Genomic DNA, 15000 nt, shown 5'->3' on the forward strand with positions numbered 1-15000 from the left:
TGTCAAGTTCACAGTTAAGATCACATTAAAACCCCAATTACTTGCCTCTTTTTTTTTCCCTATGGCTGTTTTGCCTTACATAAGAAATGAAAGACAAAGAGTATTTCAGGACAAGTTATAAACAGCTGTAGCTAACACCAATTCTTGAATGGCTTGATACAGAAAATGTTAATCTGATGAGTGGGGTGTAAATCTGGGTTTACCTGTTATTACTTCGGCAATTGTGACCGGAATTTGCATAATTGTGAACATTATGGACTATTCTAATTATCTGCTAATCCATAGTATTAAGAATATTTATCATGCTTATGATTTACTCTCTTATCACGGACTAATGTATTCATTATACGGTAGTATATTCACATTAAAACCCTTGATAAGTTGGCTCCCTTTGTCCTTATAAACTTCTCTCGTAATGTGGCCAAATATAATATTCTTCTGTCTGTTTTAAAGTGCTATTATGATCAAATTTTTATCCCTTGAATTTTTAGGTTTATTATGTAGAATTCCAGTAAAGATGAAAAACTCCATCTACCGTTTGGAAATATCTGTATTGGTTTCAGAGATGTTTAAGTTTGAAAAATGTGTAAAATATGCAAATGAAATTATGATGACATCATTCACTAAACCCAATATAAAATCATGTTTATAAATAGAGCTATCTTGGTCAATTTGCAGCAGAGACCATTGAAACTCGGTAGGCTAATATTTATACAGGCAACACACCTTCAGCTGTAAAGAAATTGGTTTCCATGGCAACTCATGCTTTTCCAGTCCCCTTCAATCTGATTCAATATTTTTGGTGAATCATAAGCTAGAAAAACATTTAGCAAGGCAACAACTTGAATCTAACGTATCTATATATGCTTGCAGCATCATGCAGATGAGGCACCATAGGCAAATATCAAAATAGAAAGGTGGCCAGCAAAGCGTTTAATATCAGGGAGGTCTGGAACCCAGTATGTTGCCATGGTAACAAAACTGGTATGCTCATATTGTGGAGCACATCTTCTAGAATCTTTCTGCAAAGAATCAAGCATTTCTGGTACAAATTGGCTGGGATATCTTTTTCCATCACATTTGATCATAATTCGGTTGAGTTTATGACGTCGTCACTTGGCTAATTTGCATATTTTGAAAACTTGAATATGTATTGATGAGCAAATTATTGGAAATCGATTTTATGATAAAAACTAACGATAAAAAGTTACGACGTCTCGACCTTCCGGAGGTCCTTTTCAAGTGCAAGTTAAAATATACCAGTAAATTAGCATAAATATGTTTGTCACAATTAAAAATAGTTTAAAAAATACCATGATCACTAAAAAGGCAGTAAAGTATGTAACATAATTGATAAAATATTTGTAAAAAATGGGGGACGTAAATTAATTAGAAGAATAAACAACAATAAGCTTTTATAACCTGATCTAAAGAAATAATTTAGCACGGATGGAATCAGATTGTTTGTTTAGCGTTGGTTTTAGGTCTTTGATAAAAAAACATTTCGAAAATAAGACAATCAAATTTGTTTTGGCATTTCCTTAAAATTCTTAAACTTTGCGCAATGTCGTCCGGTTCCAAATCCTGTTTCTCTCTAAGGTGGTTTCCGACTGCCGATCCTTTGTGTTCCCCAACTCGTTGGGGAAGGTGTTGGCATGTATAACCGACATAACCTGCATCACACAGGTCACGCTGAAAATAATACACCATGCATTGCTGATTCACCAGGGGCAGGTTGTGTTCCCTTACTTTGATTTCATCCTTGATCTTCGGACTTGTGAACACCCGGCTAATATCTTCATTGACCTTTCAACTGAGGTCAGCAAGGTGTCTGCGTACTGCGTTTGCAGATCTTTGATCTTTAAAGGGCAGCACGATTCTGATTGGAGCATCTCGCTTCCCAGATGCTTGCGTGCGTGAGTCTTCAGACACTTTTGAGTCAATGAATTGGTGGATGGTAGACTGCACAAGATTGTCTGGGTAGCACAATCGAGCAAAGGTGTTTTTAAGGCGTTCACATTCCTCATGAAAATACTTCCATGTAGATGAGAGCTTAAACGCACGGTTAAGCATGGTGTTCAGTAGTTAGCGTTTATACCTCCCATCCATGTGCACGTGGCTGTGGTTGTGTAACAGTAGCCCACTATCCGTTGGTTTTTTGTCCATCTTTGTGTCTAGCCGGCACCATCAATGACGTATGCCTTTTCGCCGACGAGCTCCATGAGATGGAAATCAATGAACATGACATTTTGGTGTATCTTCGCTCTTCACTAACGTTCCTGTGGATGAAACCATCAAGAGCATTGCAGAAAGAGCCTTTCAAAATAACTGGTTCAATGAAGAAAACAGTATCAACATCACGAAGTCGGATTTGATAAAGCTGTTGAGAATTGCCACCAAACATCACCTCTTTCAGTTTGAAGGAAATCTGCACCAGCAGGTGGAAGGTGTTGCTGTGGGTTCGCCTCTGGGACCCCTCGTGGCAAATGCCTTCATGTGTAATATCGAGAAACAACTGGAAACAGAAAACAAGATGCCTGACGTCTACAAACGCAACGTTGATGATAAACTTAGCGTAATGACTGATGTTGAAACAGCTTCAGGATTCCTAACGACGAACAACAGTCATCCTGCTATCAACTTCACAATAGAGCTTGAAGAAAACGGCAGGGTTCCGTTTCTGGGAGTGGAAGTAATGAAGAATGGATGCCGGCTAGACACAAAGGTGTACAAAAAACCGACGGATATGGGGTTCGGTTACACTACCACAGCCACATGGATGGGAGGTATAAACGCTAACTACTGAACACCATGCTTAACCATGCGTTTAAGCTCTCATCTACATGGAAGTATTTTCATGCGGAATGTGAACGCCTTAAAGAGACCTTTGCTCGATTGTGCTATCCAGACAATCTTGTGCATTCTACCATCCACCAATTCATCGATTCAAAAGTGTCTGAAGACTCACGCACGCAAGTGTCTGAGAAGCGAGAAGCTCCAATCAGAATCGTGCTGCCCTTTAAGATCAAAGATCTGCAAACGCAGTACGCAGACAACTTGGTGACCTCAGTTGAAAGGTCAATGAAGATATTAGCCTGGTGTTCACAAGTCGGAAGATCAAGGATGAAATCAAAAGTAAGGGAACACAAGCTGCCACCGGTGATCAGCAATGTGTGGTGTATTATTTTAAGTGTGACCTGTGTGATGCAGGTTATGTCGGTTAAGTGTGCCACCACCTTCACCAGCGAATTGAGGAACACAAAGGATCGGCAGTCGGAAACCATCTCAGAGAGCAACATGATTTGGAACCGGACGACATTGCGCAAAGTTTTAGGACTTTAAGGAAATGCCCAAAACAAATTTGATTGTCTTATTTTCGAAATGTTTTTTATCAAAGACCTAAAACCAACGCTAAACAAACAATCTGATTCCATCCGTGCTAAATTATTTCTTTAGATCAGGTTATAAAAGCTTATTGTTGTTTATTCTTCTAATTAATTTATGTCCCCCATTTTTTACAAATATTTTATCAATTATGTTACATACTTTACTGCCTTTTTAGTGATCATGGTGTTTTTTAAGTTATTTTTAATTGTGACAAACATATTTATGCTAATTTACTTGTATATTTTAACTCTCGCTTGAAAATGACCTCCGCAAGGTAGAAACTTTATAACTTTTCATCGTTAGTTTTTATCATAAAATTAAATATCTCTGCAACAAAAAGAGATATTTGAAAATAGTAAAAAGCATTCTTCTCGTGCAAACTACATGTGTATGTCTTTAAATGGCATACATAGGAAAGATGCAAATTTCGTCATAGCAGCACTTTAATATTAATAAGCCTTTGTAGCCCGCTACAACGACCAAATTTCGAAACATTTTTTTTTGTTTCAAAATGAGGGCAGTAGGTCTAATTAACAAATACAAAAGAATGTAAAGGAGGTCGCCATTTATGAAAGTGGTCAATGGCCCTTTTACCTGACCACTCATCACTCCACACTTGGAAATGGAAAGGAAAGAGTAGTTTAGGAAAAGCTGTAAATAGCTGTAGCTAACACCATTTTTTAAAGGGCATGATACAGAAAACAATCTGATCAGCAGGGTGTATGGGCTTTCTCATGATTGCCAGGGCTCTTGTGACTGGAGTTTGCATGGTCTGTTCTCATTAGCTGATAATCAATAACAATAATTATTTATCATGCTTACATTACTTTATTTGTTAGATCAAGATGATGAACAGCAGAAAAGAAAAGCTGAAGAATTAGAGGACAAACCAGCTACAGAGAAGTCAGGAGAACCTTCATCTGGCCAATCTACACTTGCAGATTCAACTTCAAGTACCCTAGAGAACCTTGCTCTTGAAATGAACTCTGAAGAGCAGCAGAAAACAGTGCAAGGTACAGGTGGCAACATCTCATCAAACCCTGGTCCTCAAGAGGCAGCTGATTACAACGGCCCAGGTGTGTTTACAGACACAATTAAGGATACTTGAATACACTTCAGCAATATAATGTGTGATGACTATTTCCATTTTAACATTTCACATGTGGAGAACACTAAGCTGCATATCCTCCACTTTGTGATGTGCAGGTTATAGAAGAAAGGAAAAAGTGATTCTCTAACTTATCTGGAAAATTTAACCAATTGACTTCTCTAGACACCTGAAAAATTTGGTTGGCTTCAACATGATTTAAACCCATGATGACCTCTGCAATGTTGGCGCAAAGCTCATCAAGTCCTTTCAGAGGAACCCTGCACTGGTGGCTCAGTTGGTTGAGCAACCTCGTTCCCAGGGTTGTCTCCTACTCTTCCTCTGGAGCGAGAGAGGGGAAGAGTAGGAGAGAACCCTGAGAACGAGGTTGTTGGTTGAGCAACGGGCTGCTATGCAGGAGGTTGTGAGTCCGACTCCGACCAGACCAACACTCAGGGTCTTAAAATAACTGAGGAGAAAGTGCAGCCTTTGTAATGACACACACAAATGGTTAGACTTTCAAGTCTTCTTGGATAAGGACTATAAACCGTAGGCCCGGTCTCACAAATATTTTCCACATTCATAAGTTCCCTGTGGGACGTTAAAGAACCCACGCACACTAATCGAGAAGAGTAGGGGATGAAGTTCCCGGTTTTGTGGCTGTCCTTTGTGAGTGTATGGGTGGGTGGGTATAGCAGGTCGACACCAGCTGAATAGCTGCCAAAACTTCAACTTGCTCAAACAAGTAAATAAGAACCAAACAGCTCAGGAGCCCAAGAAATTGAGCTGCTTCCAACTGAGTGGTTTCATAGCTCAGTTGGTAGAGCATTGCACCAACATCACAGACGTCATGCATTCAAATTTACATCATTGAATTGCATCTTTTAAACCTACGTGTTTAAGAGAGGTTACATGTACCTACAAAAAAAACCAGCAGATATCATTAAAATATATTAAAGTATGTAGACATTAATAGAAAAAAAAACTAAATTGCAGCAAAAAGGGAATAATAATATGCTGGCAACTATTTTCTAGAGATAATCATAAAATACTTCACAGTGTTCAGGGTGGAGGAAAACACTGCTGACTTTTGCATTTGACTCAAAACTCTTCTTGCTCTTCTCCCAAGCATGTCTTTTTTGTCTCTATGCATATCTTCTGAGTAGCCTCCTAGGGCATCAACAATAATGTAGAATAATGTGATACTGTGGGTCTTGTTTCTAAGTGCGGCATACTTCATTGTCTTCTCGTACATTGCATGCCTTTGGTTGCACAGGAGATTACCAAGGTGGAGCAGTACAACACTGGATCTAAAAGCTTAACAATCTCAAAGAAAAGGTCATTAAGCACACCATGGTGCCTTACCAAGTGTTTAGTTTGTGCTGAACTGTCTCTGCAGCCTTTGCACACATATTCTGCACAACACATCTGGCCCAGTAGTCAAACCTGTCTTCCTTTAATGTATACCTTTCTGACTGTTCGTAAAGCTCTCGGATGCCAGGCAAAATCACTCTTTTTCGTGAGGTCATCATCTTCCTGACATGATTTAATAGCCTAAGGGGTTTAACAGAAATACAAAGCTGTTCCTAGGGTTCTTGCTACTCCTTAAGTCCTTGAAAAGCCCTGGAATTTAATTTTCGACTTCAAGGGCGCTTGAAAAGCCCTTGAAAAAAAGGATTTGGTGGGCAACTGTTTGAAAGCTCCTTGAAGATTTGCTGGGGTGAGACGAGACAAGAGATATTTCAAAAATTGAGCCCAAATTTGACTATTGGGGTAAGATTAAATGTAAACATTAAAATGTCTGTGCGTGCACTTAACTCACACGACGTGGGAAAGAATATCTCGAGTTGCAAATGACGACATGAGAAGCAAAAAGTATTGCTTACCTGTTGCGAGAGTTCCATTGCTGTCACTGAGCAAAAAACCAAGTAAACATTCAGCAATTAATGTGGGAAAAGGAGATTTGCATGTGCGGCACGTTAAAATTTTCGTACATACAACAGTGCAGACATCACCAAGACAAGAATTATTTTCTTTCAGCATTTAATTCAAGGCTACGAAATCACATTTCAAATAATATTATACCACGTTTTACTAGTAAGTCTCTTGAAAGCTGATGGGATGAACTTCTTTCCTGTGTTGTGTAACTTTCTGCAAGTTAATGCGCGCAAAAAAACTATGTCACATTATTGTAGGGTGTTTAGGGGGTATCATAAGTTAATTGCGAGTTTAAGAGTCGAGAATGGTAAGGTGGAATCCTTTACTAGTATAATTATGCGTACATCACAGGCAAGATTATTCTCAGGAAAAACGACCTTAAAACTTGAAAAACGTTGGGCTGACTTTTTTCAAGATTACCCAAATGCAATCCATTTCAATCTTGTCCATTTGTGTCCATCCATGCTTATCTTTGTGGGAGGCACGGTGGCATCATGGTTAGAGTGCTCGACTCCGGATTGAGTGGTCTGGGTTCGGGTCCTGGCCGGGGACATTGTGTTGTGTTCTTGGGCAAGGCACTTTACTTTCACGATGCCTCTCTCTGTATAAATAGGTACTGCCGAAATGCTGGGGGTAACCCTGCGATGGACTAGCATCCCAACCAGGGGGGAAGTAGAAATACTCCTAGTGGCTTCATGCTACAGAAACCGGAGATAAGCGCCAGCCTGATGGGCCTTCTGGCTCATAACAGAGACTTCACCTTTCACCTTTATGCTTATCTTTCCTTTTGTTGTTTCTCTTATGTTGTCCAACAGTTTTAAGTGATTATTGCAGTGTTTCATTCTACTTTTTGGGCATTTTGGGCGTCATGAAATTACGCTATTTTGCATTACCCTTTAACTACCTTCGCGTCCGTAAAATGAAAACGGAGTAGCATTTCCATATTTGGAAATCACTCTGCGACCCAGTCTCTGTGCGCTACCAGGATGTAATGCCACGGAAGTCCTTAGCAATATCGTTTACAAGTAAAGAGTCGTTTATTTGTGGATTTCACTGAAACAAACGTCAGAATCTGTTTAAAAAGTTTTAATCCAGTGGCCGAGAACACACCATTACTGAGTGCTGAGATCAATCAGTTCTAGACAATCTAGACAACACATGTTGTTTTTCAACCTCATCCTATGCTATATATCTAGCACGAAATGTCCCATTACACTATCCCCTCCCTACAAGGAAGGAATCTCCGGATTCAGGACTACTACAAGTAATAAAAAAAGTAAAGTCATTCTGTTTAGTCCCTTAGCAAAAACCCTTGAAGGTTTATCTCTCTTCAAGAAAAAACAGTTTCAGAGTCCCCGCAATGTTCTAGCCTTCTTCGGCAATTACAGTCTCAGTTTCTGTATATGCTCCTCGTCCTTTCTTTGCTTGTCTTCCAACATCTTCAAACGGTCTGATATCTGCTGCAAACTATGTAGAATCCATTCACCATAACGATCTGGAGATTTCCTTATTGTTATGAGGATCAGAATTATTTTTAGTTTATCTGTCATGCAATTCCAGACTTTTCTAGAATTGCCTAACAATCTAATATTCCAGAAATATCTTTCATGTGACTCAGCAGTTTCCACAAATAGTACACCATGTAATAGACTGTAAATAGCAACAGAACTTTCTAGTTGCTTAGTGTAAAGTATAAAAGCATGCTTGTAAGTTATGGGAAAAACTCTTTGCCCGAGGGCTTACCCTCGTGGCCGGCCGTGATTGATGGATGCCACACTATAATCAGCTGCTATAACTGTGGTAAAGCAATAACCTTTGACCTTGCTATATCCGGAAAGAAGAAAAAGAAGAAAGAGACGATAGCTGAAAACGCGAAGAAGATAAAGAGTTCAGAGTTCATTATGAAGTCTTCCGTAAGAGTTTGTGTACACAGAAAATCAAGTGAGTGGAAAGAATCCAGTGAATCAAGAAAGTCAGTAATTGTTGTCCACAGTCAGTGGAACTTGGAGTTCGAAGTTGATCAATACCTGTATGACCATGAAAGACAGTAAGCCTGCTTTGCTTTACGAACTGCTTAACTTAAATCTTTAATCTAGAATTGTAACAGTGTAAAACTAATTAAATGATTGTGAAAAAGGTTAACCTTGTTTGCAGACATCTCTTGGTTATTCCTGCACGTAACATCATGCGTACTGGTCTTGTTCTCTGTCCAACTGGCTGTTCCTCTACTGCCTCGTGTTCGTCGTTTCTATTCTCCTCCTCGATCAAATCGTCAATTTGAACATCATCTGACAGTCTAGCTCCCTCTGTATCTGGCATATCTACTACCTGGTCGCATCCACCACTCTGTTTGATTTCTCCCACTGAAGCCGTATCAGCCAGGTAGGACCCATATCCACTCTTGTCTTGCACATCAACAACCTCATCCAAAAACTCATCTCTAGCCTAAACCCTGATAACCTCTTCTTCAGTTCCACCAGTAACCATATCAGGCTCCACCGACTCCACCTCCCCACAGGCTAGTGCTACCCGTTCACTTTCCTCGCTTCCACCTTGAGGTGCATCCATCGACCCCCTTTTAACTGGTTCCTCCAAGGGTTCTTCCTGCCTTCTCTAATACAACCGCAGATTGTTTAAATGAACCGCTTGATCTCGTAGAATGTCCCCTGACTTTCTTCACCAGATACGTGATATCCGTGACACACTCCAATACCTCAAATGGGCGCTGCCGCTGCCGATGGAATTTGTTTGCTCTCCACAGCTTCAGCTGTGGAGTGTAGCTTAGCACTTAATCACCAGTCCGAAACACCATGTGTTTCACGCTCTTGTCGTAGCATTCTTTCTGCCGATGCTGAGCTGCTAGCAGACTTTCCTCACGTGTTGTTATGTAGTTACCAAACAACTCTGAAGATCACTTACGAACTCCGAGTAGTTCCTTTCATCGTCTTCGGCCCTGCCCATCATTACATCCAGGGGTATTCGCATTTACCTTGCAAACGTAAGTTCAAAAGGTGTATGTCCCGTGGAGCAGTGGACACTACTTCTAAAAGCCATTATACAGTAATCTAGGGGTTCATCCCAGCTCTGTGGATCATCTTGAACTCTGGCCCTTAATCTGTCCATTGCCCTCTGGGTGGGACGCAGTTGACCATGTTTTGTTGGTCTCCAGCAAATGGCACTTTTCCTCAAGCACCTGGGACTCGAAGTTTCTTCCCTGATCACTGTGTATGCACACACTGTCTGGCACACCATATCAACACTCCCACTTCTTCACCAACACCCTTGCACAAGTAGTGGCACATTGATTTGGAATTGCAAACGGCTCAGCCCACTTTGTAAAACTGCACTGCACAGTCAGAATGTAACGCTTTCCTCTTCAAAACCGTGGCAAGGGACCAACAATGTTAATAGGACAATCAGATGACTTTTGGAGGGCATATAGTTTATTTGTGGCCCGAGTAGCATCATTTGCGCCCGAGTGGAGCGAGGGTGCAAATGATGCTACAAGGGACACAAATAAACTATATGCCCGACAAAAGTCATTTGAGTATCATTATTATCATTACACTAGGCCAAATCGTACCTCGGCTAGCAAAATGAGCAAGTGCAAACTCATGCACAAAAACTCGCGCCAACTCTGGCATTGAAATGGTATCCCCAGGATCTTATTGGCCGAGCGAAGTTGTTTGACATCTCTGCAGCCAATCAGTATTAAGACCAAGCACTAAATTGAAGACTTGACTGAAAAATGCCTCCCTACTCAGATATCGTGGCAAATGTTCTGGGAAAGTAGATGTAGGTGTAAAGTGAAACGCATTACTATTATTTTTTTGGATTCCTTTGTTTTCTCATCATTGCCTCAGAACACGTTTCCAGCATTTTAGTCAGAAAAATCCTACTTTAGTTCTTGTATCGCTCTCTGATTTTAAAAGACTAGCTGGACCATGAGCTGAGAATTGGGTGGACTTCTTGCTTCTCAATGCACAATCTGTCAGTGTTACACTCCACAAGGAAAGTCCGTTTTTATTTGCTGTAATTCGTGCAAAGTAATCCAAACATCAAAACATTCTCTCTCTCCGCACACGGGATTCTCTCATCCCATAATAGTCTGCATCGGGCTTGGCTGAATCTCTTGCATCCTACTCGTTACATCAGGAGGTAACGCTTTTTGATCAAGAATTATGTGGTTGACACCAACGTCAATATTCTTGTCTTGATTGAGACTGGGCTTCACCCTGAGAAAGTCAATGATCACATTATTTGCAATCTCACACCTACTGGATATTCATTCTGCCATTCTCTGAGGGGAAGCAGTAAGGTGGTCTTGTTGGCATTTTTATGGAGAATAATTTCACCCTAGTTGGACTGCCTTAATCTAAAAGTCATCAACAAGAGTTTAGTTTATGGATTAATGTAAATCAAGACGTTGTCCTCCTGGGATGATATTATTTTCATTTATGGCTCTGATCCTCTCTCCTCAGATTGCAATTTCTCCTCAAGCAGTACATTACACACTGTGCTATCCTTCTCATTGCTGTTGATTATACTTTCGTTTTGTCAGACAAAGCTTATCAACTTTTGAAAAGAAAAGTGGAAGAAACAGAGGACAAAGCAGCTACAGAAAAGTCAGGAGAACCGTCATCTGACCAATCCACACTTTTAGGTTCAAATGCAAACGAAACAAAGTCTGAAGAGCAGCAGCAAACAGAGCATGGTAGGTTCGTGACATTCCATCAAAGATAAGATGTTTCAAATGGAAATTTGTACACAACTGTTGCATATGCATGGACCAACGCAATCGAAAAGGTGGTCTTGATAATTGGCACTTGCTCAGTAATCCATAATAATTATACTGCTAAATGCCTTCCAATAAGTTGTCTTTATTTCAAGTTAAGATCGCATTGAATTTCCAATACGTTGTTCATTATGGCTCTGAACCTTACTAATGACTCCCCACCTAGGAAGTGAAAAAGAAGGAGTATTTTAGGGAAAGTTATATATAGCTGTAGCTAACACCAATTCTTAAATGGCATGAAAATGTTTTATTCTATATCACGCCATTTAAGAATATTGGTGTTAGCTACAGCTATTTATAACTTGACGTAAAACTCTCTTCCTTTTCCATTTATTAGGTGGGCAGTAAGTGTTGACGTAAAACAGCCATAAGGACAAAAGGAGGCAGGAAATTGTGGTTTCAAAATGTGATAATGGAAATCGATCAGTGGATCAATGGGATATAAATATGGGCTTTCCCATGGTTACCTAGGCTGGATTTTTGCATAATTGTGAGCATAATGGACTGTTCTCGTTAGCTGGTAATTAATAAAATTTATCTTGCCTATATTACTCTCTTTATCAAAACAAGGTGATGGACAGCAGAAAAGAAACGTGGAAAAAATAGAGGACAAACCAGCTACAGAGAAGTTAGGGGAGCCTTCATCTGGCCAATCTACACCATTTGCAGATTCAACAGAAAGTCCAATGGAAAAGCGTGCTCTTAAAATGAAGTCTGGAGAGCAGCAGAAAACAGAGCAAGGTAGGTTCTCAGGTGGCAACATTTCATCAACGCTAATCCTCGGGAGGCAGCTGGTTTACATTCAGGGAAAGTTTAATACAGTTGATAAGCTATGTAATTTGTGACCAGTAGTTTCATTTTAACATTTTAAATATTAGGTGGATTCAACTTAAGATCCCAATAAAAACGCCTATTGCTTCCCTCCTTTTTTTCCCTATGGCTCTTTTATCTTACCTAAGAAATGAAAGAGACAGATTATTTTAGGGACAAACTATAAATAGTGGTAGGTTAAACACCAATTCTTGAGTGGCTTGATGCAAAAAACGTTAATCTGATGAATGGAGTATAAATCTGGGTTTACCTTTGATTACTTTGGCAATTGTGACTAGAATTTGCATAATTGTGAACATTATGATCTATTCTAATCCATATGTGGGAATAATAATCATGCTTGTAATTTACTCTCTTATCAGTCACTGATATATTCATTATACAGTAACATTTCACATTAAAACCCCAATTAATTCGCTCCTTTTGTGCTTATGCCTCTTTCAGCTGACCGCTCACTCCACACCTAACAAATTGAAAAGAAAGTATTTACTGGGAATCTACGTTTCATCTGTTGGTTTTATTATTTTTATTATTTTTTCGTTTTTGTTTTTTCCGTGTCGGTAAAAGTCTTGCCTGTCACTCCCCTGCTAAGTGGTGTCTTTGTGCATGGCCTTTTAGTGGATCTTTAAACGAAATATACCCTTATGGAGCTCAATAAGAGAAAGTCAATTGGATACTGAACAAGACAGGCTTTGAAAAAAAATCTGGAATCTTAAAAGGGACGAGTAATGCACTTCGACAACAATCTGTCGCCCGCTGAGCCGTAATCAAAGTGAGCTGTAGCTCTAATATTGTAGAAGTGTGGTGTTTTGTACAACACTGAAATCAAATGAAAAATTCTCTAGTAACTTATGGGTTTAACAAAGACAGAGACTTGGATCTGTGATCTGTTGTGTGTACTCAATTATGCACAGTCATCTGGTAACAATTGGAAATTTCACCACTTCTTGTTAGTCAAACATTATTTGAAAGAAAGCTTGTAGCCCACACTAACCCCTCAAATGGTCTTAATGACACCCCACTGGAATAAATTAACTGGAATGCTGCAGTTCAATACCACCCAATTCAGTGACTTCTTTTTTTGTGTAATGCATACCACAGGCAACCCAGTGTAAGCTTTTTGGAGCTTCTAGTTTAGGAAAAGGTGTAAATAGCTGTAGCATGAATTTGCACAGAAAAATTGAAAACATTAATCTGATTAGTAGGGTATAAATACGGGCTTTGTAATGATTGTCTTGGCTCTTGTGAGTGGAGTTTGCATAATTGTAAACATAATGGACTGTTCTCATTAGCTGGAAATCAATAACAATATTTATGATGCTTATATTACTCTATTTGCTTGATCAAGCTGATGAACAGCAGAAAAGAAAAGTGGAAGAATTAGACGACAAACCAGCTTCAGAGAAGTCAGGAGAACCTTCATCTGGCCAATCTACAGTTGTTGCAGATTCAACTGCAAGTCCTATAGAGAACCTTGCTCTTGAAACGAAGTCTGGAGAGCAGCAGAAAACAGAGCATTGTGGGTTCCCAGGTGGTAACATTTCATCAAACCTTAATCCTCAAGAGGCAGCTGGTTACAACAGCCCAGGTGTGTTTACATTCAGGGAAAATTAAATACAATGAAGCTACTTAATGTGTGACCAGTAGTTTCATTTTAACATTTGGAATAATGGATTCAACTTAAGATCACATTAAAACCCCAATTACTTGCCCCTTCCTTTTCTTTCCCTATGGCTGTTTTACCTCACCTAAGAAATGAAAGGACAAGTTATAAATAGCTGTAGCTAACGCCAATTCTTGAATGGCTTGATACAGAAAACGTTAATCTGATGGGTGGGCTATAAATCTGGGTTTACCTTCGATTACCTCAGCAATTGTGAACATTATATGGATTATTCTAATAAAATGATAATCCATAGTATTAAGAATATTTACTATGCTTGTGATTTACTCACTTATCACAGACTAATATATTCATTATACAGTTTTATAATTATTCACATTAAAACCCTTAATAAGTTGGCTCCCTTTGTCGTTATAGACCTCTTTCATAATGGCAGCCAAATGGAATATCCTTCAGTCTGTTTTAATGTTTATAAGCCTTTCTAGCTTTGATACCACGAGAAATTTCAAACAAATATTTTTTTGTTTCAAAATGAGGGCAGCAGGTCTAATTAACAAATACAAAAGAATGTAAAGGAGGTCGCCATTTATGAAAGTGGTCAGTGGCTCTTTTACCTGACCACTCATCACTCCACACTTAAGAAATGGAAAGGAAAGAGTAGTTTAGGAAAAGCTGTAAATAGCTGTAGCTAACACCATTTTTTGAACGGCATGATGCAGAAAACATTAATCTGATCAGTAGGGGATATGGGCTTTCTCATTATGGCCATGGCTCTTGTGACTGGAGTTTGCATAATTGCAAACATAATGGTCCGTTCTCATTAGGTGATAATCAATAATAATATTTATCATGCTTATAATATTACTCTATTTGTTGGATCAAGCTGACGAACAGCAGAAAAGAAACGTGGCAGAAATAGACAACAAACCAGCTACAGAGAAGTCAGGAGAAACTTCATCTGGCCAATCTACACTTGTTGCAGATTCAACTTCAAGTCCACTAGAGAACCTTGCTTTTGAAATGAACTCTGAAGCAATCAACGACCTGGTTCATCGTACCGTGCAGCGAGAAGTTTTGAAGCTCAGGCCTGTCTCTTTGCCAGTAAAAACGCCCCAAGCTCCCCGTAAAACCTCTAGAAGCCGTAAGAATGAACGATCCAGTTCCGCAAACCACAGCGAACGCCGTGCTTTAAGCCGGGATGGTAACCAGCGTAAACTATCGGCATCGAAAAATTCCGCACAAGGCAGACCAAATCCTTCAAAACAAAAACGACAGCCAACACCTAGAAAGCCTCGTGTTACCTTTTCTGATAGCCGGTCTCCTTCTGTTACGCGTCGC

The 15000-nt window shown here is 39.6% G+C and overlaps 1 protein-coding gene across 1 annotated transcript in view; it reads left to right on the forward strand.

Moving 5' to 3' along the window:
* LOC138020831 (E3 ubiquitin-protein ligase rnf213-alpha-like) overlaps positions 1-15000 on the forward strand; it is a 500094-nt gene that overhangs the window by 27075 nt on the left and 458019 nt on the right. Inside the window, 4 exon segments of the mRNA XM_068867751.1 lie at positions 4227-4463; positions 10974-11126; positions 11778-11948; positions 13387-13626. Coding sequence (XP_068723852.1) covers positions 4227-4463; positions 10974-11126; positions 11778-11948; positions 13387-13626 — 801 coding nt within the window.

The sequence above is a fragment of the Montipora capricornis genome, chromosome 2, assembly GCF_036669925.1.
Source record: "Montipora capricornis isolate CH-2021 chromosome 2, ASM3666992v2, whole genome shotgun sequence".
Classification (NCBI taxonomy): Eukaryota; Metazoa; Cnidaria; class Anthozoa; order Scleractinia; family Acroporidae; genus Montipora; species Montipora capricornis.